Source organism: Octopus bimaculoides, chromosome 29 (genome assembly GCF_046866305.1).
Source record: "Octopus bimaculoides isolate indiv1 chromosome 29, ASM4686630v1, whole genome shotgun sequence".
NCBI lineage: Eukaryota > Metazoa > Mollusca > Cephalopoda > Octopoda > Octopodidae > Octopus > Octopus bimaculoides.
Genome location: NC_142956.1, coordinates 4270510 through 4296539, shown reverse-complemented (window position 1 = coordinate 4296539; position 26030 = coordinate 4270510). Strand labels below are relative to the sequence as shown.

General features: G+C 38.0%; 1 protein-coding gene across 2 annotated transcripts in view; it reads left to right on the top strand.

The window, feature by feature from the left end:
- Window positions 1-25527, top strand: part of LOC106868081 (uncharacterized) — a 53929-nt gene extending 28402 nt beyond the window's left edge. Inside the window, exons 7-13 of one of the 2 annotated variants that reach the window (XM_089345294.1) lie at window positions 933-1142; window positions 8059-8234; window positions 11243-11379; window positions 13054-13104; window positions 18885-18935; window positions 22397-22468; window positions 25036-25527. In XM_089345294.1, the coding sequence (XP_089201420.1) occupies window positions 933-1142; window positions 8059-8234; window positions 11243-11379; window positions 13054-13104; window positions 18885-18935; window positions 22397-22468; window positions 25036-25223 (885 nt within the window). In that variant the 3' untranslated portion in view covers window positions 25224-25527. The remainder of the gene's footprint in view (window positions 1-932; window positions 1143-8058; window positions 8235-11242; window positions 11380-13053; window positions 13105-18884; window positions 18936-22396; window positions 22469-25035) is intronic. The other variant, XM_089345295.1, reaches the window with a different exon arrangement.
- The last annotated feature ends 503 nt before the right edge of the window (window positions 25528-26030 follow it).

Sequence of the window (26030 nt, the reverse complement as noted above, 5' to 3'; positions counted from 1 at the left end):
TTAGGGTTAAAGCAAATTTAAAATGAAAAAAGCAAATAAAACGAAGGTATGGAGATTAAATACGCTTTACATCGCTTAATCAGCCAAAGGAGTAAATATAAACAACTGAATACTTGTCAGTGATTGGTTGAAATTATCGAAATAAGACAATTTTTTACATGAAATAAATTCGAATACAAAAATATTTTTCTGTTCTATAACACAAAATAGATAAGTATACGAAGTTTGAAAGTCTTTCGGTACCAAAAACACTACGTAAAACATTAATGAAAAATGTGGCCCCCGTTTTAGAAAAGATCCCAGCGTTCTGCTCGGTAGCTTTATAACTGCGGATTAATTTGTCAGTGGGTAGTTTAGCTTAATCGGAAAAACGCTTGACCGGTAGTCAAAGGGATCTGAGTTCGAGCCTTATGTCTGTTTGCTGACGTATTTTTCCGCTCTGTATGAATATTTTTTCTTATCTCTGCTGTTCTATCAGCGTTTGTGCGTTTGAGAATAAATTATTACCTTATTTGTATCTCACAATACATATGTGTGTGAGTACATTAATTTTATAGATGTGGACACTAACTGCCTCAACAATTTTGTAAACCCTTTATTAATATAGTAATATCAAAGGCATCCATCACATATATAATTCCTCTTTACTAGATTCGATTTGCTATTCATGAGTTCACTCTTGTTCATTTCCCTTATAACTTACTATAGTCAGGAATAAAGGTAGATTAAGCTGAAACGATCTGTTTACGACATCTTAATTTCAATTATCATGTCACTACCACGTAACCATAGCAAGTTATAGAGTGACCTTACAAAGGCTGACTTCATTGACAAACATCACTTATACGTGGTCAGTTTGATCAATCACCCAGTAGAAGGCTCTTATGACACATTGCTATCCACCCTAATTTTCTATTTTTACTCCCACAAAGGTTTCAGTGAAATTGAATAGCAAGAACCATAAGAAAATGACACCATTGCTTGAAGCCGTCTCCGAGGCCCACCTCGGAATAATAAAGAAATTAATTTCACGTGGAGCAGGCATAAATGTTGTCGACAATGACGGCAATAATTGTCTGCACCTTGCTGTGAAGAAAAAGAGTTTTCATTCTGAGGAGGAATATATTCCCATTTTAGACGAGGTAAGTTTTTAAATTTCTTTGTGAATGTGTGTGCTTGTGCGTGTGTACGTGTGTGTGTGTGTGTGTGTGTGTGAGAGAGAGAGAGAGAGAGAGAGTGTGTGTGTGTGTGTGTGTGTGTGTGTGTGTGTGTGTGTGTGTGTGTGTGTGTGTGTGTGTGTGTGTGCGTGTGGTTGACTGATAGAGAATTCCATTAGGTGGAGAGGTCACTGGCTGCCAGGGTGGGTTCTTCTCACCAAAGTAGACATTACTACAATGCACAGATGCCCTTTCTAAGAAAGGGCACCCATCCCTAGAGATCCTGTCAAACCTGAGCAACTCTGTGGCTGGTCAGCTGCTGCTAAACTCCCCAACCCACGCCAACGTGAACCCCAGATGTCAAGTGATGAGGAGGGGGGGGACTGAGTGTTTGCATGAATTTCTGTGTGCGAGAGAGAGAAAGAGAAAAAGAAAGAAACTGGCAGGCAATGCTTTCCACGCCTTTATTCACTCCCTTCAACCTCCCTTTAATATTCTTTTGTACTCTAGACACAAGGCCCGAAATTTTGGGGGGAGGCGCCAGTCGATTAGATCAACCCAGTACGCAACTGGTACTTAATTTATCTACCCCGAAAGGATGAAAGGCGAAGTCGACCTCGGCGGAATGGGAACTCAGAACATAAGGACAGACGAAACACCGCTAAGCCTTTTGCCCCGGGGTACTAATGTTTCTGCCAGCTCGCCGCCAACCCTAGTTATATTATGTAACTAACAATATTCCATCTTCTTTCACCCCGCTCAAAGGCATGACCGCCTCACCATAAAGTGGGTAGCCTATCTCATATGTTGACCTTATAAACACAGCCAACACAGTGCGAAGGGGAGTTGACCAATTGAACAAAGGAGATATTACTTCCAAATAACAATGATACAGGGTAGGGAAGAGGTCTGTGTGACTTGTTAAACAATAACCGTTATAGTACTTGTGCCATGACAAGTACATCCCGTCCATTCTATGAACCTTCTAGTATGCAACATATCTGTTCTGGCATTTTGTGGAAAATCATAGCAATGTTGATTAGAACATTAGAGAAGGGATACAATGAAGCAAGTTCCTTAGTGTATTTTCCTGTCTTAAGTTTTATATACGCAATTATATGTGCGTGTGTGTGTGCGTGCGTGTGTGTGTATGTGTGTGTGTGTGTGTGTGTGTGTGTGTGTACATACATATATATGAATTTGTGTATGTATGAGAGAGAAAGAGAGAAATAGAGAAACTGGCAGACATTCACTCTCATCAACCTTTCTTCTTTTAGTGTTAAGTAATCCATGCTCTCCCTCTGTTTCACTTTTTCTTCTTCCCTTCTGGCTCCTCTCAGCTTCTGTTCACTCATAATATTAAAAGTTTATATACGTTGATCCCAAATAATGAAGGACTTCTCGCGCTTAAACTCACCCTAGACCTTCAGCCTAACCCTCAACCTGATACTCCCACACTTCATCTGGCCGAACTTGTTATTTCTCTCAACGGCTTATTGTTCGTGGGTGAGTTCCACTTACAGGTCTACAGAGTGGTCATGGGAACGAAAATGGGCCTCAATTATGCGAATCTGTTCTCCCAATTCACTGGTCCCAATCCTGAAATATACGGTTGTTATATCAATGACTGTATCGGCGTGATCTCACTTTCCTTCGAACAACTGGACTCCTTCCGTTCCTTTATCCAATTCTTCCATCCTGTCTTTGAATTCTCCTGCACTGTCTTTAACTCTTCCGTTGGATTACTCGACATTTCTGCGAGCATACACCGCCCCGCTCTTACTACCTCCATCCACTACAAACACACTGACTCATACACCTACCTTAACTTTTGCTCCTCCAACCCTACCCACTCCATCCCCTACTCTCACTTCCTCCGGCTACGCAGGCTCTGCTGTGACAACCATGATGTTTTAGATTCACTCTCAACTTGTGGTTCACCATTTCATTCTATGTGGATTCCCCCTCACCACTATCCACACTGCCGTTGCCCGAGCCTTTGCTCGGACACGATCTGCAGACCGTGCCTCTGCTCTTTCCCCTCGCACCAGCTCCACCCTTACCCATCTCTCGTTGTGTGTGTATGATACACGCACATACACATCTGCACACACCAACTGCTACACACAACACACACACATACATTACACACGCACACACACAGGCACGTCAGATTCCACCTTCGTTCACACATAAACATATACACATTCACACAAACCATTCTTATTTAAACACATATGCTTAAGCACTTTAGCTCGTTGGGATCACCATTATTTTCTCCCTTTCATTCAACTTCTTTTCATCATTATCCCCCTTTCATTCAACCTCTCTTTTTTTCCACTCATTCACCATATCGGACCGCTCAACTCTACACAGTTTTTCTCTCTCCGTTTTTTTTTTTTCATTCTCTTTTTATTATATCCTCTTATTCCTTTCTGTTGAAGAGCGTAGGCTCGAAACATAAAAGACTTCCATTTTTTCCCGAGCGTCAAACTAATACACCTGCGTGTTGCTCTTACACCTATCTTCGTTTTTTACTTTTTCTATAAATATATTATCATATGCATAAACGACAAAAGCTGGTTCTTGTTCGCTTGGCGTGACTCTCTTTTTAAGAAATCATACTGTTTTCTTTTCTGTTTGTTTTTTGTTCTCTAATTCACTCCCTAGATATCTATAACTTCCAGCTTGCTCCCGTTCTTCCCATAATCATTCTACTCACCTCCAAGCACCACCAGATAAACCAAACAGTTCGTGTGAGTAGTCGTTTGCCACAAGGTTTTGATCTTAGTCAACAACCCAAAATAATATAAAATAAACTAATAACTCTAGTAATAAGCAGCATTAGCTACCACGTGACGCTTCTGTATATTTCAGCCTCTCATCTTCTACAACTAAAACTGCTTAAAAAACCGTTGTGTTTCCTCTTCCTTGTCCAGATGTCGGGCTGTATGTGACCTACCGGTAACCTCACAGAGCGTGCTTTGAGAGGAGGGTGCTTTTGGGCACCCTGCAGGATTAAATACAAGATTTGTAAAAGCGCTGATGATCTCTGAAGAGCCAACGGCCATCCAAATAAGCAATTATCGTCACTAGTCATGCTGATTATTTAGCCTTTACCCGCTTAAGACAGCAGCGATAAATAACGGCTCTGTTGCCTTGCGACAATACCCACTTAAAAGAGGGGTTTCGGGAGTAAACCCCTGGGATAAATCAGGGGCCAGAGTCCCTAAGGCAGTTTGACAACCTCGTTCTGGCAGGCCCAGAGGCCCCACTGGTACCTTATTGTATTGGACCTTGCCCTTCCCTTGATAATACTGATGGCGGTGGACAGGGGAGACGTGAAAAACTGCCCAGGCCTGCGCTCTGGAGAGGAAACTTCAGTACCGTCTAACTACGACGGCAAAACACGGAAAGCAACAGTCTATCGGTTTTAAGCCTGCAATAATTGGCGTAAGAGTAAGGCGGCAGGGGCTGCTTTCGACAGAGGGAGATATGCCATTGTGCCTCACTGGATAGTTACCACCCACCTCAACCTGGGTAGCCCCCAGCCAGTTAGGTGCTATCGCAGCCCAGCTCCACCACTGGATCTTAGGGAACCTAACTTCCTGAATTATAAGCTGTAAACTTTGCACCAAGAAAAGCGAACAAGCAAGCAAGCAACGCAAAAAAACTAGCATTCAAACTTGGATGCTGGAACATAAAGGGCCATGACAACTGGTCTGTCAGAGGACCTTCAAAACATCAGCAACACACGCAAGACAGAAGTGGTCAATAACGAACTACTTCGACTCCGAGTGGATGTTGAAGCACTCCGTGAAACGAGGCTCTCAGATTCGGGGACTCTTCGTGAACGAGTCTATACTTATTTTTCTAGCAAGGGAAAGGCATATATGAAGTCAGAGATCTTGGTTTTGACTCTGCCGTGAAGAACCCTCGGTTGAAGTTGGTAGAACTCAACAGTGACGACTCAGAGCTGATACTCTCACTTCGATCGCACACTTCTGATGAGCCTGTCAACATTTTCACTGCTTATGATCCAAACCTCTATTCCTCACAAGACACCAAGGATGAGTTTTAAAATCAGGTCTCTATGAAAATAGAAATGATCCCATATTGAGAACAGCTGATGTTACTTGATGACTTCAACGCCGGAGTGGGAGCTGATCATGATTACTGGCCAGAGTGTTTGGGTCGGTACGGGGCTGGAACTAAAATGGGCAACGGCTGCTTGAGCTCTGCATGCTCCATGGACTACGTGTCACTAACACCTACTTCCAGGCCGAAGCTCAACACAAGGTCTCCTGGCGTCATCCTCGCTCAAGCCACTGGCACCAGCTAGATTTGATTATCACAAGACGCAACCACCTGAGAAATGTCCTCCTGACTCGATCTTTTCAGAGAGCCGACTGTGGCACAGGCCACTCCTTGGTTTGCTGTAATATCAAACTCCAGCCAACAAAGATGCACTGCGCCAAGTCACCGGACAAGCAGCGCATCAATACTACCGCAACTAAACAGCCAATTGAAATAGATGCATCCCACAAGACATTAGAAGACGCCCTGCTTGCAGACCCACCAGCAGGCAATGTTCAACAAAGATGGGACATTCTCAAGGACATCATCCATAGCACAGCACTGAGATCCTTTGGAAAGAGGATGAGAATGATAGATGACTGGTTTGAAGCGAATGTGAAAGAACACAATAACCCCATGGAGGAGAAGTGTGCTGAAGCACAATCACTAATTGACCAGGGCAACGCTGCAAGCATTGAGATCATCAACGCCGGTAGAGAGCTCCTTCAAACGCAGTCGCTGCATGCATGACCGCCACTTCCGTGTAGGCCTTTACAGCCATAACAGACGCTACACCACCATCAACAGATGACACGATTTCTTCGGGCACAGATCCATAGCGTCTCGAGACTGACGGATGCCTATTACTATACTATAACTATTCTATACTATACTATAGATAGATAGATAGATAGATAGATAGATAGATAGATAGATAGATAGATAGATAGATAGATAGATAGATATAGATATAGCTATAGATATTGGGTTGGTGCATAATTATTGCGGCTTTTTTTTTTTCAACAAATTTTATTCAATAAAAACAATAACAACATGTCACAAAAGCATCTTTAAATGATTATTCCGGAGCATACCATTTCTTAAATTACTGCTTCCCATTTGCTTGGCAGACGGTCAGACCGCTATTTAAAGATGTTATATATACACCAAGGTACCCACATCTATCTCTCGGTAGATCTGATTGAGTATACTGTCAACAGCTGTAGAATTGAAGCAACTCTGATTCCCGTAGGGGATAAAGATCATTACAGATATGTGACTATTTTTCAGACTGTTGATGGCAATCTGTATATTGTATCAATGTCTACTTTGGTGAGAAGAACCCACTCTGGCAGCCAGCGACCTCTCCACCGACTGGAATTCTCTATCAGATTAACAGTTTGAACAATTTATCAATTTTAATGTTTTAGTGCCTGAACTGTGACACCGGTTTTAACGGCTTTTTCTTCATTTTCATCACCAAAACATGTCTCCTTATTAATTCATCATCATCATCATCATCATCATCATCATCATCATCATCATCATCATCAATATCATCATCATCATCAGTATCATCATCATCGTCGTCGTCGTCGTCGTCGTCGTTATCATCATCATCTTCATTATTATTTAAAATCTGTTTTCCATGCTGGCACGGGTTGCATTGTTTCACAGGATTTGGCCAGCTGAAGAAATACCCGGGCTCCATGTTTATTAGCGTATGGTTTCTACGACAGGATGCCCTTCCTAATGCCAACCACTTTACATAGTGTACTGGGTGCTTCTAGGCAGCATTGGCATGGGTATTTTTTATGTGAGATAGGCACCCGTGATCCCACAAAATTAGGACCTCTCAGCCAAAAAAGGACGCAGAGGAATATGACTGTATGCAAGGACAACCAGTATTAATTTCACATATCTTCTCAACCACAGCAAACCACCAGACGTGTCGTTCCTATTTCAACCCCTCTTTGAGGCCCAATGCCTGAAGCTCCTTTCTCACCACTTTATTGCACACCTTCCTTCGTCGACCCCTTCCACACATTCCTGCCACAATTAGAGATCATCACATCTTGATGCAGTTATCTTCATCCATGTGCATTACATAACCATACCAGTGCAGTCTTCTCTCTTGCGCACAACATCCGATGCCTCATAAACCCAGTTTTTCTCTCAAATCCACTTAATTATGGAAACCTTATTGATCTGTTTGGATATGTCTGTGTGGCGTTGATTTAGTTGTTATGTCTGAAGACATTACTATGTTGTTGGTGTCTTCCTTCCTGGTATAACATACATTATTTGTGGTGTCCTATTTATATATACAATACTTTCCCATAAGTATTTCTCCTGCTATGGCCAGTTGGCTTTCTCAAGCCAGTTGTGTAGATAGGTTCTTGTTCGTTTGTTGTGTTTTATTATTGTGACATTTGTTCCCTTATATTTTGCATATTTGACTTGATGCTATGATGTTTTTATATTGTTTTTTTTTTTATTAAATATTTTTTGTTATTTGTGATTGACAAGTAAATATTTACTCATTAAGTATCATCAATCTTGATGTTAACCAATAATGCGTGTTTTGCTCAATATAATGATCATAAATATTGTCTTAATGGAGAAAGTAAAGTAAAAACAAATGATAATGAGAAATGAACTATAGATGATGTAAGAACTCAATACCTCAATATTGTGTAAACATTTTAATCACCAGATCGACAAACTATGTGTATATGTAGTTGAACTGTTGTGTAAGTTGGGTCATCTTTACCATGTATTTGTGTAGTATTGTACTCGTCATTTTATATTTCATCATTTGTAGTGCTGCACTGAGCTCAAACGAAGCAAAGATAATAGGCTCTCTGGTGTGGTGGTTGCTTGCTATCTAGCCCGCCAGGGTGCCGACTTTTACCATAAAAATAACAAGAATAACACACCATTGGACCTCATTGAAAATCGAGCTTTGAAAGAAAAATTAAAAGCATGTTTACTATCACGGTAAATATTCACTGGCAATGACAATATAAACCAGTAAATTTTCTATTTTGTATATAATAATGTTTATATGTTTGTATTATCTTAATTCTACCAATACCCTATACTATCATAGTGCCTTCATGAAAGGCCACACAATACTAAGAACAACAATAAATAGAATGCAGTTGTTAGATGATCAAAGAAAGGGCACTATTTTAATTATATTCACATCATTGGTTGTGTTGACAGATGTACCTCACTGTCAACCCACACCTACCTCTCTCAATTCCCAGTTTTAAAGATTTGTCACCAATAGCAAAATGTAGAGCTAAATAATAACGTTAATGAATAGATTTTGAAATTACTATTTAGAAGTAAGTGAAATTTAACTGTCTACATATCTTCACAAAAGAGAATTGCCATGGAACAATTCATTCTTGTAAAACATAAACCATTCCTCATGTTTTAGGCTTCTTGGTCACCTTAAACTCCTGTATTTTATCAGTTTCAGCAATTTCATTGCCATACATTTGTCTATATTAACTGCTGTTGAAGCAGACAAATTATTCTCTTAGATAATATACTTAACTTTCTTTGTCTCTTGAAATTGAGATATTGTTTATAGACGTTGATTTTTGGACTGTATAAATGTGGTTCTGCTTCATTCGATATACAAGCATTGGTAGGATTTCTTTATGGGAACATTATAATAATAATAATAATATAATTTATAACAGGGAGCTCAGATGTACTACAACTTACTGGAAAAGAGTAAAAGAGGGGACAGAAAGCAGCAGTTAATCAAATAACGACAGCAGTGAAAGCTAGAAGTACATGCACGATACATAGAATAAAACACAACGAAACAGAAAAGAAAAGGGTGCATAGGAACATCTGAGGTGGCGTTGGTGCACTTCAGGAAACATGGAAGTTTCTAAAGATGCAGTGTCCTGAAAGCTAAAAACTGACTTGGGTAGTTTATTCTGTGCTTAATTCTGAGTGAAGAGAGATATTTCCAAAAGGCATGGGTGTTCCTTTTTACTTTGTAAACATGTCTGCTGGTGGCAGAGATATTGAATCCACAAAGGTGGCCAAAGTTGTTGGCAAGATGGTGGATAAACTTGTGGGATTCAACCAAATCAGCCGCTAGATGTCGAAACTTTAATGTGTCAATACCCGGAGAAGCATTCCAAATATGGTAACTAACAGAAAGCATTTGCCTGGTTGCACTTCTCTGGACAGCTTCCAGTAGACATTCTGAATAAGATGGGATTCCAGATTGGAGATGCAAACTGTGTGGACATATGATAGCCATATTTAACTTTAAATAGATTGGCCATAAATGGCAGACTGATTGATTGATGCTAAGACAACTTTAATCTTTTTGATGATTTTGAGAATGTGGTTCATCCATCAAGGACCATTGTTGAGATTAATGCCAAGGTCAAGGTCACTGATAGAATTCTTAAGTTTGGTGTTTTGGAAGGAGTTGGTAAATCATGGGCTTTTCCTCCCATATTGTATGGTGGTGCACCTGTTTATAGCCAACTTCTGTTTCCAGTCAGCAATCCATTACTGCATTGTGTCCAGGTGAGATTAAAGGAATGATCTATGGCATATAGTTGGCATAGATTTAGTTAATATATACAAGAAGCAACAGAAGACGAAGAACAGTTCCCTACAGATTTTCTGTATTGGGTGCAGAATGTTATCCTAGTACTGTGACAATTTCTTTTCAACTGAGAATGTAAAGACTTCAACTAGTTATAAAATTTAGGCCTTGCATCCATTGCAGACAGTTTTGCCATAATTGGTTTGTGTGGCATAAAATTAAAGGCTTTGGTGAAGTTGAGATAGATAACATCCACCTATGAACCACTATCTGTGGTTTAGGTGATGTCTTTAAGAAAATCAATGGGTTGACCACTGCAGCCACAGTTAGAAATAAATCCAAATGGTTGGGGTTCCAGGTGTCCCAGAATATATTCGTGTCACACGAATCTATTAATTCGGTGAGACTAATTGAGTGGTAATCAATAGGTGATATCTGGTCATTCTTTTCGGAAAGGGGAATAACACTGGCAATTTTCCATTGTAGTGGAGTAAGCTGATTTAGAAGAGTTGAAAAAGCTGATGCAGGAGAAAAAGGATGCACCCTTTGAGAAGCAGATAAATGACACCATTAAGACAACAAGAATCATATTTGCACATATGCTTCAATTAGCATCTCAGTATTGCAGAAATAAATTCAGTAGATATCATGGAATTTGATCTCAGCAGAAGTGAAGATGGTACATTTGGATTTTCAAAAGTGAAATTTCCAGCGACGCATTCATCACTAAACCGTGCACATTCGTTGGGATTGTCAGCAATCTGACATGTGTAGAGATTACGAGGAGGGCCGACTAGAAAGTGAGGCCTCTGTTTTCGGATATACAAACTTCCAGAACATTTTACTATCCAGTTTTGTTGCTGTGTGTAGTTTGAATTTTTAGTCCCCCATTTGATATTGTTGGGTATCCTGTTGCACCGTTTCTTTTCTCCTCTGTTTTTTATTACCACGTCGAGCATCTCATCGATATTTCCTGGCAGTCTCACACATTCAGGATTCTAACACATTTATATGATACTGATACTTTACATGCGGCCCACATTGAAATAAGGGTGAATGTTAGTCTTGACATGTCCGAAATTGTAAACTTGAAGCTGCAATAGGAATTCTAGTCTTTCTTATTCCAGTGAAAACAAGTAGTTTGGAGATTACAGTGGCTTTTCATTCTATCCATTAGAGATATATTTGTATTCAGGACAAACTCGAAATGAAGTATTTTGCTAAAGAACACAAAACGTCCCCTGGTCCAGGAATTGAAACCACAATCTTACAATCATGGGTCCAACACTCTGAATACTAAGTCATGGTCCTCACTCTGATCATTGCAGTGTCTCATAATATTCTGTATTATAAACATGGACACAATGTAATATGTGTTACAAATGAATGTGGGACGTGTTTTTATTTTCTTCTGCAGGTGTATGCTTTGTGAAGTAAATGAGGCCACTGTGGAGTTACAACCCTGTGCACATAATGCGGTATGTGGAGAGTGCTACACAATTAAACTTAGAAGATGCCCCAAATGCAAAACATGTATAAGCCCAAGAGTTTTTGGTAAGGATACTTTTTGATGACCTGCTTGTTTGTCTCATGGAATTTATGGTGTGCAATAATGTATTTCATATTACTGTGTAGACCCAGGTCTGTCAGAATCTGACAGACTTTTAATAAAAGATGTTCCAGCTGCCTTTTCTCGTTGATAGTATTTCTATGACTACACCCACTGAATATTGTCTTTATCTGAGTAGGAAACTTTTCACATATCAAATGAGTACCGTCTGCAGCAGACGACTAATGCTTTCTAATGAAACCTAAATGGCGACTAACTGAAATATCAATAAATCTTGACGGTCCATTAGCAAATATAAGTTTTTAGCAATCAATTGTTTGCCAGCTATTATATGTGGTTAATGTGTTTCAGTTATTGGACTCCGGCCATGCTGGAGCACCGTCTTTAGTCGAAGAAATCGACTCCAGAACTTATTCTTTGTAAACCTAGTACTTTAGTACTTGTTCTATAGGTATCTTATGCCGAGCTGCCAAGTTACGGGGACGTAAACATACCAACATTGGCTGTCAAGCGATGACTGGGGGACAAACACAGACACACAAACACACACACATATATATATATATGTATATATATGTATGTATATATATGTGTGTGTGTGTGTGTGTGTGTGTGTGTGTGTGTGTATATATACATATATATATATATATATATATATATATATATATATATATATATATATATATATATATATATATATATATATGTATATATACACACACACACACACACACACACACACACACACACACATATATATATATATCTAGTTGATTTCTATAAATTTTACCTTCATCTGAGCCATCTTGTTTGTCAGAATGACTGAAAACACGTTCCATACCTAAATTCGAATTGAATCGTTTAGCTGTAAAGTAATTCTGTTAAAGATATCAATATAACTGAAATTTCATAAATTATCCACTGAGGTTAGCACAGATGGTAAAATGGATAAAACAGAAGACAATAGATTTAATATTCCATTTTTTGGAACAGGTGAGTTAATGAAAATTTTTGGCTAGTTATATATAATTTTAGTAAGTTTACAGAGAGGTTATTGTTATTGCTGTTGTTATTCAGTTAAATGTCTCTCATAATCTGGTAGAATTACGATGAAATGTGTTCTATGAGTGAATTCCGTCGTATTTCTCTGATAGTAAATCTATCATTACATCCACGAGACAACGGTTGTTTCTCTTTCTTTTCAAGGTAGATACTGGCTGTAAGATACAATACAATCAATGATATCGCCCTCATCATTTATCAGCTGATTTTCACGTTCCCATGGACAGGCTTGATAGTCACTTAGTCAGTTCTTATTCATAGTTACTGCCCCCTTGATTGGTTGAGGAACACAGCTAAAGTATTCCAGCTTTTCAATGGTGATATGCCCTTCCCAACACCAACCACTTTCTAAAGTGTCCTGGGTAAATTTTATCGTGGCACAGGTATTAGAAAGATTGTCCTCTGCATAAAAAGATTAAACGTTCCTCTCAAACTTATAGTACCACTAGAGAAAGTCGAAAAATGTTGTCCGAAACGGTTGTGATCACTAATTGACCACTGATGATTAGAATGTCTCTCACTGATAAAATACAGATAATTTGTAAAGATAAAAGATTATTAGTTTAAAGTGTAAAATTCGGAAATGTTTATTTCAGACTGTCCAAAATTGTCCGACAAGGGTGTCCAGACGGTGGCAGAGTCAGTTAGTGAGTATAAAATAACTGTACCTAATTTATTTCTATAAAGTTTACCTTTACTTGAGCTATTTTGTTTGTCAGAATGATGGAGAGTAGGTTCCATTCCTAATTTTTGGCTGATAGGGAAGTTGTAAAGTAATTTTATTACAGATATCAATATTACTCATATTTCATAAACTATCCACTGAGGTTTGTTGTAATATGTTTCACTTGTTAGGGTATATACCCAAAATGCCTCAGGTCAGAACATATATATATATATATATATATCTTCGTTACAATATCATAAATCAGGAGAAGAGCATAGCCTATAAAATATAGAGCAGTTATTTATTGTACACATTTTCGGAAATTTTTACTTCTAAATTGCAAGACCTAGCTATCAAGTGAAGGAAGACAACTCGCCCGACCCTAATTTTTTAAGAGGAATATTTCTTGAATTATCTCCCCCGTTCTTGTGTTTAAAAAAACATTCTTTGCAGAGTACGGTTATTGTTTAAAGAAACTGAAGAGATGTCTAGTTCTAGTTCACGCTAGATATGTACATACTTATATCTATACGTGTATATATATATATATATATATATATATATATGCATATGTGGGCACAGGACGTCAGAATTACGAGGCATGAGTACATGGGACATGAACTATTCTTTCGAACAACGAAAGATACAAATGGAAAACAAAACAAACAACATAAAGAACGACCTTTCATCAGTTGTTGGCTGTTTTTCTTGTCTGGTATTTTGAGCATTTAGACTACAGAAACAGCCAACAACGGATGAAGGGTCATTCTTTATGTTTGTTTTGTTTTCCATTTGTGTCTTTCGTTGTTCGAAAGAATAGTTCATGTTACGTGTACTCGTGCTTCGTACTTTTTTGTTGTACACGTTTCATGACGTCCTTTGCCCACATATGTATATATATATATATATATATATATATATATATATATATATATATATATATATATATATATATATATATATATATATATATATATATATATATATATATATACGTATAGGTATATATACATAATTAGGGTCCAGCAAAAATTGCTTCACCACGTACCGAAATTTAGAAAATAGCAGTTAAATACTATTCCACTACCATATATCTCCCAGACAGCAGCACTCGCAACTCACACAGGCAAAAAGGAAACAATAACGAATCCACCCGGCTTTCATTAACTGTATACGCGTTTCAGGATTAAAGAGATGTAAATTAAATTACTCAACTTACTTCAATCTTCAGTACAGTATTCCAAATTATAAATCATAATTTGGAATACTATACTGAATATGGAAGTAAGTTGAGTAATATAATTTACATCTCTTTAATCCTGAAACACCTATATTGTGAATAATGGTGGTAATGAAACTGAAGCCAATGACGGTGACAGTGTTGCACCCGGTAGTCTCAGAGATTCTGGCCCGGCTCCAGCCTGTCGATATCCAGAAAGGGACCACCACACACGGCGTAGATGGAGCAAGCAAATTAATGCTGTGGTCATGGAATGTTATTACCTGGGCAACCCGGTAGATGAAAATGGTGCTCAAATTAGGAGTTACCGACAACGTATGATCATTGGAGAGAAAAGGGATTGTTTCAACTCACGGAACAGAGACTATGTGATCAAGCTAGAGCAATAAGAAAAATTTGTTGATTCACAGAAGTAGTGCTCAAAGTTATCAAAAGACGGGTCATGGAAAATAGCAGCAGAGATAAGAAGGAAAATACAGTTCTTACTAATAAGAGTAATCTCATAGCACAGGAAAGAAGCAGTGGTAGCTTACTTGATGAGAGATATATAGATCATCTAAGAGAAGACGTTAAGACTAATAGCGACATAACAGATGAGCAAAAGGCAATCTACGACAGAATAAAGGTGACACTACAAGAGAACGATAGCGACATTATTTGTAACCTTAAAAAGGTTGATCAATGGAAATTGAACCAAGAAACGGAAAGTGTGAATGAAATTCTGAAGTACATCAGAACAAACATCACAGAAACAAATAATTTGATTAAGGCAGCAGGTATTGTTGTAGCAGAAAATGTGGGTGTCGATGTCAAGAAAAAGAAACATACTGGGATTGACAAAAGAAAAGATCCATGGTGGAAAAGAAGAATCCAGGGAGGGTTAGACATGCTCTCGAAGGAAATTTCTGTGTTAGACCAAAAGCAAAAGGGGAGCTTAAAAGTGAACAAAAATACAGATTACTGAAAAGGAAGTATAACATTGAAAGAAAGGGCCTGAAAATATTAGTGGAGGAACTGAAACAGTGCCTCGTTGCAAAGAAAGGAAAGACGGTAAGATACGACCAAAGAATGAAGGGTGGGTTACTACTAGAAATGGTTATTCAGATTAGATCAGAAGAGATTCTATAAAGAAATAGATGAAGGATGTACAGATGAAAAGTTGATACCAGATAACATTGAAAGTCAAAGGTTTTGGAGTGACAGCTGGAGCAAAGGCAAGGAGTACAAGGATGCTGAATGGTTACAAGAACTGAAACAAACAGTAGTCTGTCCAAAGCAGAAAGAACTAGTCATTTCAGTTAGGGAAGTGAAGGAAGTCAGCAAAACAAAATTAACAACTAGAAGGCCCCGGGACCAGATGGAGTTCAAGGCTACTGGATCAAAAGATTTGGTGAATGTCATGCATGAATAGCTGCGCAGCTAAACACCTTGTTAAATGCCGACCAAGCAACACCAGAATGGTTGACATTGTGTTGGACAGGGCTGTGCTTGAAAAAGATCGAAAAAGGCAAACGGTAGACAATTACTGGCTGATATCTTGTTTGCCGCTTATGTGGAAATTATTGATTGGAATACTCTCAGAGTCAATGTATGAACATCTAGAAAAAAATGGAGTCCTGCCACATGAACAGAAGGGCTGCAAGTGTAAGTGCAGAGGTACCAAGGATCAACTCCCGATAGATAAAACTGTACTCAGAGACTGCAAGAGGAGGAAAAGTAACTTAGCCATATCATGGATCCTAAGGCGTACGATATGATTCCACATTCTTGGATTATGGAGTGTATGAACCAGTTTGGGACTGCATCGAATGTTGAGCGAATGCTTGGAAAAAGTATGGCAAATTGGAGGACGGACCTGACAGCATATGGAAGTAGTTTAAGGACAGTAGAAATTAGGAGGGGCATCTTCCAAGGAGACTGCCTGTCCCCACTGATCTTTGTACTGTGCTTGCTACCACTGACACTGATTCTGAGGAAAGCAAAAGCTGGGTATGTATTCAAAAGCCGCTAATAAAAAGTCAACCATTTGCTATTAATGGATGATCTCAAACTTTATGGTAAAGATGAAGCCCAAGTCAGTTCCCTCGTTGATACGGTGTATATCTTCAGTGCTGATATCAGAATGGAGTGCGTGGAGGTTATGAAGCAGATTGAAGAGACGGGCTATAAGTACTTGGGGATTTTGGAAATGGATAAATTAATGGAGAAAGAAATGACAGAAGAATTTAAGGTGAGTACTTACGCAGACCGAGACTGATCCTAAAGTCGAAATTAAACGGAAGGAATAAGATCGAAGCTATCAACACCTGGGCGGTTTCAATCCTTAGATATGGAGCAGGGGTAATCGCATAGACAGGAGACGAACTAAACAGCTTAGACAGAAAGACAAGGAAGTTGCTAACTAGATATGGGCCACTCCACCCAAAAAGTGATACAGACTGACTGTATGTACCAAGAAAAATAGGGGTAAGAGGGCTTATTGGATGCGAACACAGCATTAGAGCAGAAGAAAACAACATAGCATGGTATGTAAAAATGCCACAGAACCGCAATTATTAGAAGTAGGAAGGTCAGGCTTGTGTAGGATGAAAGAAATTGAAAACGAATGAAACTGAAAATAAGTGGATAAAGAAAAGAATGCATGGTCAATTTTATAGGGACGTTGAAGATAAGACAGACAGAAAAAAGATGGCTGTGGATCACTAAGAGTGATTTAATACCGGAAACGGAGGCCCTAATCTTTGCTGCCCAAGTGCAAGCACTAAGAACAAACTACATAAACTACAGAATAGACGACACATCAGAAAGTGATAAGTGCAGAATCTATGGACAAAATGGTGAAACCGTATGGCATATTACCAGCCAATGTACACCACTATCTCAGAAGGAATATAAGAGACGCCACGACAATATAGCCAGGCTTGGTCCATTGGACATTTTGCAACAAGTATGGACTTGATAGAGCAAAAAATTGGTACGACCACAAACCTGAAGGCATTGTCGAAAATAGAAATGCAAAACTCCTATTGGATTTTATGATTCAGTACGACCATGAGATTGAGAATAGGAAGCCAGACACAGTCTTAATTGAGAAAGAAAGCAAACTATGCTGGATCATAGCTATAGCATGCCGAGCTGACAGCAAGGTATGCGATAAGGAAGAAAGAAAAGTCGAGAGATATGACAGGTTAGCTTGGTAAGTTAAGCACTTGTGGTCGATGAAAAAGGTGGTAGTAGGACCAATATACTGGGAAATACTGGGAACAGTGAGCAAAAATCTCGAGAAGTACGTGGAACAAATAGGAGTTGCAATAAGGGTGGAGCACTTTCAGAAAACAGCACTGCTTGGGACCGCTCGAATACTCCGGAAGGTGATCGAAAAATAAGATGTGTTACCTTAGTTCACTGGTAGTGAACAGCTGACACTGTAGTACATCTCCAGCGTTAGAAGCTGTGCAAAGGCAAGAAGAAGAAGAAGAAGAAGAAGAAGAAGAAGAAGAAGAAGAAGAAGAAGAAGAAGAAGAAGAAGAAGAAGAAGAAGAAGAAGAAGAAGAAGAAGAAGAAGAAGAAGAAGAAGAAGAAGAAGAAGAAGAAGAAGAAGAAGAAGATCGAAAAATACCTTAGGAATAAGAACCTGGGTTCGAAATTTCCCCAAGACACCTGGCTGGGGGGTATATCAACCGAAACGTTGTGTTAACAACAAATATTAGGTTGAATATCCGTCAAATGTAAATAATGTAAATAATGAACATACTGATAAAGTGCGATGTGAGCAGTTAAAATCAAAGATTACCAGCAACAACGTTTGACAAACAGAGCAGTTGTATGTTTATCCTACGTGAAGCGGCATGTCACGATCTTGTGCTTAGATCTTTGAGGGCCAATTGGTCGACATTGGAATTAAACAGAAGAAGAGGAGATATTGGCTGGTGAACTTTAAAGGTGAGAAGACAATGAGATGTCATAGATTTGGCACAGATATAAGAAAAAAAAACAACTCAATTAACATTAAAACTGTTGTAAAGGGATAATTAGATGAGGTAATTGCTACACTGTTAGATATATGGGACATCTTAATATAGAGATGAGATTGAGGAAGATCAATCAATTTTGTTGTAGCCCTAAATATTAGGCATCAGACCATTTTTCAAAGTATAAAGATATTGACCAAAACCATAGTGATCACTGATTGACCATTAATGACAGGAATGTCTCACAATAATTATTTCTTTATTGCCCACAGGGGGCTAAACATAAAGGGGACAAACAAAGAGATTAAATCGATTACATCGACTCCAGTGCGTAACTGGTACTTATTTAATCGATCCTGGAAGGATGAAAGGCAAAGTCGACCTCGGTGGAATTTGAACTCAGAATGTAACGGCAGACGAAATATCGCTAAGCATTTCACCCGGCGTGCCAACGATTCTGCCAGCTCACCGCAATAATGAAATATAAATTATTGATATAGATAAAGAAATTTTACTGTAAAGAATAAAACTTGGGAATATTTATTTTAGAGAATCCAAACTTTGAAGAGAAACAAAGGGAGACGATGGCAAAGAGAGTTGGTGAGTATAACCCTAACCCTAACCCTAACCTCATGTCTATTTTGCCATGGTTTCTATGGGTGAATACCCTCCCTAATGCCAACAACTTCAAAGTGGGACGTGTTTACTGGGTGCTTTTATGTGGCATCAGCAGCAGTGAGGTCACCAAGTATCTTGCAACGCAAGGCCCTTCACCTGAGGGGTGGAGTAGCATTAAGGGGCAGAAAAAGTAGTTTTGCATTAGAGTGGAAACATGGCTGCCTTATGTGGGAAAAGAGAGATGATGGTGAAATATGATGGTGAGTGCTGCAGAGGTGGAGTGTGGGTGGGTTTATGAGATTGCGAAAGGTGAGTGGTAGATGATGGTGGGAATGTAATGAGTGGACACCACGTGGCAGGAGCAGGTTTGGGCGGTGTCCTTCGGGGACGACATTCAGTGCAGCCATTATATGTGCAAGTAGGTACATGAGAGACAATGAGATTGCAGAATGTGGGGGGGGGGGCATGATGGATTGTAGAGGAGCATTGTTGGGGAACAGGCATGAGCTTGATTTTATTTTGGTGGGTGGGCCTTCTCAAGCACAGCAAACTGTCAATTGTCTGTTAGGTTCAACATCTGAGGTTCATTTCTGATGAGGGATCACAAACGTTGGATGATGCACAGGTGAGGTTTGATAGCAATATGCTATATTCTCGAGAACCAGTTCTTTTGTTCCATTTCAGATATTTTCACTGTAATAACGCGTGGGTGAATATGTATATGTTGTTAATGAGGATCTGTGCAGGTGTAAATTGTTTGAGGATGCTTGAATCACTTTCTGCTCCACTTGTGTAGATTTAATCTTTGCTCAAAAAAGTTGCTTTATTAAGGAGGATATGAGATTCAAATGTCTTCAAATATTTCCTTAATCAGATGATATTCTGATGAACTTTGATGAGGGAAGTTAGAATTAATGATAGCCAGCAGTAACATTTAACAAAGAGAGCAGGTGTATGTTTATCCTAGGCGAAGTAGTGTGTGATGTGTTTGTCGCTATATCTTTGATGACTAACCTGGATGACACTGGAATTAAGCAGAAGAGGAGAAGAATGTTGGCTAATGGAAGTCTATAGGTGAGAGGAGAATGCTAAAGAGTTGGCAAAGGTATCAGAAAGAAAAGATAGAACTGTGATAAAAACAGTTTTATCAAGTGATAATTAAATAAGAAAATTAAAGCAGTGTTAGATCATTTGTCTTAATAGAGAGAGGTGATTTAGGACAGCTAGTCTGTTTTGTTGTGGACCTACATATTAGGTAATTGCATATTAGGTAAAATAGCATCACCTAATTGACTTCTGCAAATTTTCAGTTTACCCGAGCCATTTTGATTGTGAGAATGACTGAGAACTGGTTACGTTCCTAATTTCCAATTGAAAGATTAGCTGTAAATAATTGGATTAAAAACGTTACTGAAACTTCCTGAAATCGAGTTTGGTATGGTTAGTAAAATTCATAAATTAGAATACACAAGAGAGTTAATGCTGTTTTGGGGGGACGGAGAACTAAAATATGATGTTAAATGTAAACAGGTGAGTTAATGAGGAAGATCTTGTTTCTTTTTCTACTAAGGTCTTTACTAAGTTTTCCGATAGATTATTGTTGTTGTTATGTAACCAGATGTCTGTCATGATATGTTGTCTCTTGTTTGGGTGTGTACCCAGAATGTCTCAGGTTAGAATATATAGGATTGTTATAAATTAAAAGAATTAAACATGAACTCTTTATAAATACAGTGTGTCGACAAAGTCTGGGTACATGGGGATTTACACATACTTTAAGAAATTATTTCTTCTTATATTTAATTGTTTATGTTATGATTTTATTTACTCCATGTACCCACATGGGGATTAACACATACTTTAAGAAATTATTATTTCTTATATTTAATTGTTTATGTTATGATTTCATTTACTCCATGTACCCACATGGGGATTAACACATACTTTAAGAAATTATTATTCCTTATATTTAATTGTTTATGTTATGATTTTATTTACTCCTGGTACCCACATGGGGATTAACACATACTTTAAGAAATTATTATTCCTTATATTTAATTGTTTATGTTATGATTTTATTTACTCCATGTACCCACATGGGGATTAACACATACTTTAAGAAATTATTATTCCTTATATTTAATTGTTTATGTTATGATTTTATTTACTCCATGTACCCACATGGGGATTAACACATACTTTAAGAAATTATTATTTCTTATATTTAATTGTTTATGTTATGATTTCATTTACTCCATGTACCCACATGGGGATTAACACATACTTTAAGAAATTATTATTTCTTATATTTAATTGTTTATGTTATGATTTCATTTACTCCATGTACCCACATGGGGATTAACACATACTTTAAGAAATTATTATTCCTTATATTTAATTGTTTATGTTATGATTTTATTTACTCCATGTACCCACATGGGGATTAACACATACTTTAAGAAATTATTATTTCTTATATTTAATTGTTTATGTTATGATTTTATTTACTCCATGTACCCACATGGGGATTAACACATACTTTAAGAAATTATTATTCCTTATATTTAATTGTTTATGTTATGATTTTATTTACTCCTGGTACCCAGACTTTGTGGACACCCTGTATATGTATAATGATCATTAAACTATATTTAATGTTAAACTTAATATTGGACTCTGGACATGTCTTTACATTTAAATAAAGTATTGGTGTTAACATAAAATATAAAGATAGGAATAAAATATGAGTTCCCAGTGTGACTTGAAAAACACAACACCTTGTTATTAACAATATGTAAAATACACTTACTCCATTTAGATAATATTTACGATCCATAAGAGCATTCTTATATTCACACTTGTTAGTTTTTATATTATATCAATGCTAATAGAGGCACAGCTTTCTGAGTCTGTCATCTTTTGGTTTTAATTCTGACTTAACAGAGAGAGAAGGTATTATGTTTATCTTGCTTGAAGTTGTCTGTTAAGTGTTTGTGGCTAGATCTTTGATGTGGCTAGATCTTTGATGTGGCTAGATCTTTGGTTGACATTGGAATTAATTAGGTGAAAGAATGTTGGTTAGTGAAGTCCACAGGCGAGAGGACAATGACATGTCATAGATTTGGCACAGATATAAGAAAGAAAAGCTAGAACTATGAGAAAAACAGTCTCATCAAATGATAATGAAATGAAATAATCGCAAGCTTATGTAGGATGTCTTAATACAATGACGAGGTTTGGGTAGGTTTATCTATAAATGTGAACCTAAATATTGAACTATTACATGGAACCATGATGGAAAGTATAAAAATGTTGGCCAAAACCATAGTGGTCACCAGTTGACCATTGGTGATAAGAATGTCTCACTATGTTAAACTACAGATTATTTGTAGATATAAAGGAATTTTACAGTAAATTATAAACTTTGGAAACATTTATTTCAGGGAGTCAAAAGCTGAAGGAGAAGGATCTCCTGAGAGTGGCTAAGAGGTTAGGAAGCAATTGGTGGCAAGTAGGTGAGTATAAAATTACAGTACCTAACTGAATTCTATAAATTTTACCTTCACCTGAGCTATCTTTTTTTATTTTGTGAGAATGAATGAGAACAAGTTACATTCTTAAGTTCCTATTTAAAGGCTAGCAGTAGAAAAATTCTATGACAAATATTCTTGAAATTTCATAAAATATTCGCTGAGGTTTTTATGGTTGGTAATAATGGACAAACTAGAAAACACAAATAGCATTTAATATTGCCTTGTGGACGAAGGAACTAAAATATGTTGTTTAAGGGTAAACAGGTGAGTTAACGACAAAGTTTTGGTTTGTTTTACATTTTCACTGAGTCTGCTGTTAGTTTATTGTAATTAAAGAAATGTACCAAAGTTAAATTCCATGACAAAGCATCTTTATTCCAATATAAGGCCTTGAGATTCCAGTTATATTGCCATATTGGAATAACTTTACCACTGAGGCAAGTGAAATCGAAATCAAGTTAAATTGGACACTAAACTCCACTTGCGAAGACTTATTGGTGCAAGCGAAAGCGAATTTGTGATGGCACCTGTGCCCAGAATCGCCTTTCTGGCACTTGTGCCCGCGGCATGTCTAAGGACTTTCGAGCGAGATCGTTGCCAGTGCCCCTGGACTGGCTCTTGTGCGGGTGGCACATAAAATACACCATTTTGAGCGTGGCCGTTGCCAGTACTGCCGGACTGGCCTTCATGCCGATGGCATGTAAAAGGACCCACTACACTCTCTGAGTGGTTGGCGTTTAGGAAGGGCATCCAGCTGTAGATACTCTGTCAAATGCCGTGCGTGAGAAAGCCCAGCAAGCCAAGTGAGATCTAAATCTAAGGCCTCAGCCAGTCCACTTAGGCGTACCTTCCTTCATTGGACACTAAACTCCACTTGCGAAGACCTGTTGAGGCAAGTGAAATCGAAATCGAGTTAAATTGGACACTAAACTCCACTTGCGAAGACCTGTTGAGGCAAGTGAAATCGAAATCGAGTTAAATTGGACACTAAACTCCACTTGCGAAGACCTGTTGAGGCAAGTGAAATCGAAATCGAGTTAAATTGGACATGAAACTCAGCTTGCCCAGCATCGCCTTTCTGGCACTTGTGCCCGCGGCATGTCTAAGGACTTTCGAGCGAGATCGTTGCCAGTGCCCCTGGACTGGTTCTTGTGCGGGTGGCACATAAAATACACCATTTTGAGCGTGGCCGTTGCCAGTACCGCCTGACTGGCCTTCGTGCGGGTGACACGTAAAAGCACCCACTACACTCTCTGAGTGGTTGGCGTTAGGAAGGGCATCCAGCCGTAGAAACTCTGCCAAATCAGATTGGAGCCTGGTGTAGCCTTCTGGTTTCACCAGTCCTCAGTCAAATCGTCCAACCCATGCTAACATGGAAAGCGGACGGTAAACGACAATGATGATGATGATGATGACATACGCCTGCAGACGCTTCAATAGAAACAGACTTAATAGCGCTCACACAACCAAATCATATCATATTCTCCCCATCAGTAAAGAGAGAATTTTTCTCTAAAGGAATTTACCAGAAAATGAATATTCACAAGTCAAACCAAACTGGAGGTGACCTCTCTGGCTGAGACTGACATAATAATAACTGAATAGGCTCAAAAGAATTTGATCAAATATGGAGTCCATTGGGGAATGGTCAGAAGAGTTATTTGGAGAGGATTCAACTGGGATTAAATTTGACTCAGACTTATCGGCTGTTGCACTACCACTGATCCTTCAATTTTTGGTGTTATGTTGGGAACTTTGCAAGGTGACAGAGTGCACAGAGAGACATTATTTAATAACCTTTTGATTATCAGATCTGAAGTCTGTCAGATTAAGACAGATATACAGGATTCCTCTAAAGGGTCTCCGGAGTAATGTTACTCAATAGGATGTATAGTTCCAATATCAGGGAGTCTCTGCAGGTTGAGTCTCTTCTTCTCCAAATCTCTGGTACTACAAACATGATCAGAATGCCACGGGAATGAATTACAAGACTGGTTCTTCAAGTCAAACCAATGGAGCAGGAGACCCAGGGTTAGACCAAGAATGAAATGGTTGGATGATATCCATAGTCTCAGTTGTTCACGCCTGGGAATCCAAGCAAAATATCTAATGATGGTTTTTCTCATAGGATCCTATGGAGGAGGTGCCTGAGGACTCTACCCCAACAAACTTCCCAAGAATATTGCACGAAGAAAGTTGGATGGATGGATCATCAAATGGGTTGACTGCTGGGGGTCTCTGTTGATTCTTTAGGTTCTGATGCACTTTTGCTTTCAAACACTTCTGACATTTGTTTGCCATAAATTTTCTCAAGTATAATTTCCAATTAATTTTCTTCAAAATCTTTTCTTTTAATTCAATCTTTGTTGTATTTTCTTTAGAAATAGAAAACAATGTCTTATATTTTTCATGTTTCTTAGCTCTATTTTTTAAAAATTTCTTTATTGAAATAGTTTCTTTGTTATATTTATAACATCCTAGAGCACACATCTTTTATATTATTGTTAATGTTGTTGCAGTTATATTTCTTATTATTGTATCTTTTGCAGGCATTTTTTTAGGCATTCAAGCTACTGAACTGAAAATTGATGATGACTCGAATGACACTGCAAGACGGGGTTTCCTGATGTTATATGAATGGTTTAAAGGTTGTGATCCAGGTACACGAAATCTCGAAACACTAAGGGCAGCTCTTGAAGAAGCCGAGTGTTCCACTGCACTGCAATATTTATCATAAATGCAAAGTGAATTTCTGTGTAAATGTTGTTGTTGCTGTTGTTTAATCCCGGGTTAATCTTGACCAAAGAGGGACTTATGATCAAATCCATTCCAGCCAGGACCATCCTGTTTTTTTTCTTAAATGTAGACGACTCAGAACTATATTGTCCTATATGTCCATCTTTAAAGAGATAAGGTGTGAAGTACAGTGGATTTGGCTACTAACCCTAGCAGATCTATCAATCATATAGAGTCTCCTTCACATGTTTGGCTCCTTTATTACAAATTAACATTTAAAATAAAGACAAACTTTGAAATGTTAACTTGTTGTTGCTGTTGTTTAAATATTTCCATTGTTATAAAGACTGTTTGAATATCCTCTGGTATATTGATAGTTATCTACCTTCATTTATAGCTGAGAGAAGAATGCCTGATGTATACATATGTCTATATATGTGTGTGTGTGTGTGTGTGTGTGTGTCTTTTCTCTTTATAGATCGTATAGAGATAGCATTTCTATACAATGTATGATGTACCTATGGATATCTCAATTTGACAGACCTCTCCAAAGTGAGGGTGGTTGAATAAAATTTCAGGGGTTTGTTAGTCCAATATACAATATTTTTATTTTATATTCTAGCCTTAGGTTCATTGTTATTTACTAATTACCATAATTTTTGTCAGTAAAAAATAAAACTTTATGATCATACATATGAAAATAAATCCCAAAATTTAAAACTTAATGATAACTGTGCTGAAAAATCCTGCCATAATAAAATAATGACACAACATTTTGTTATTTTAATTCCATGTGATTGTGGAAAAG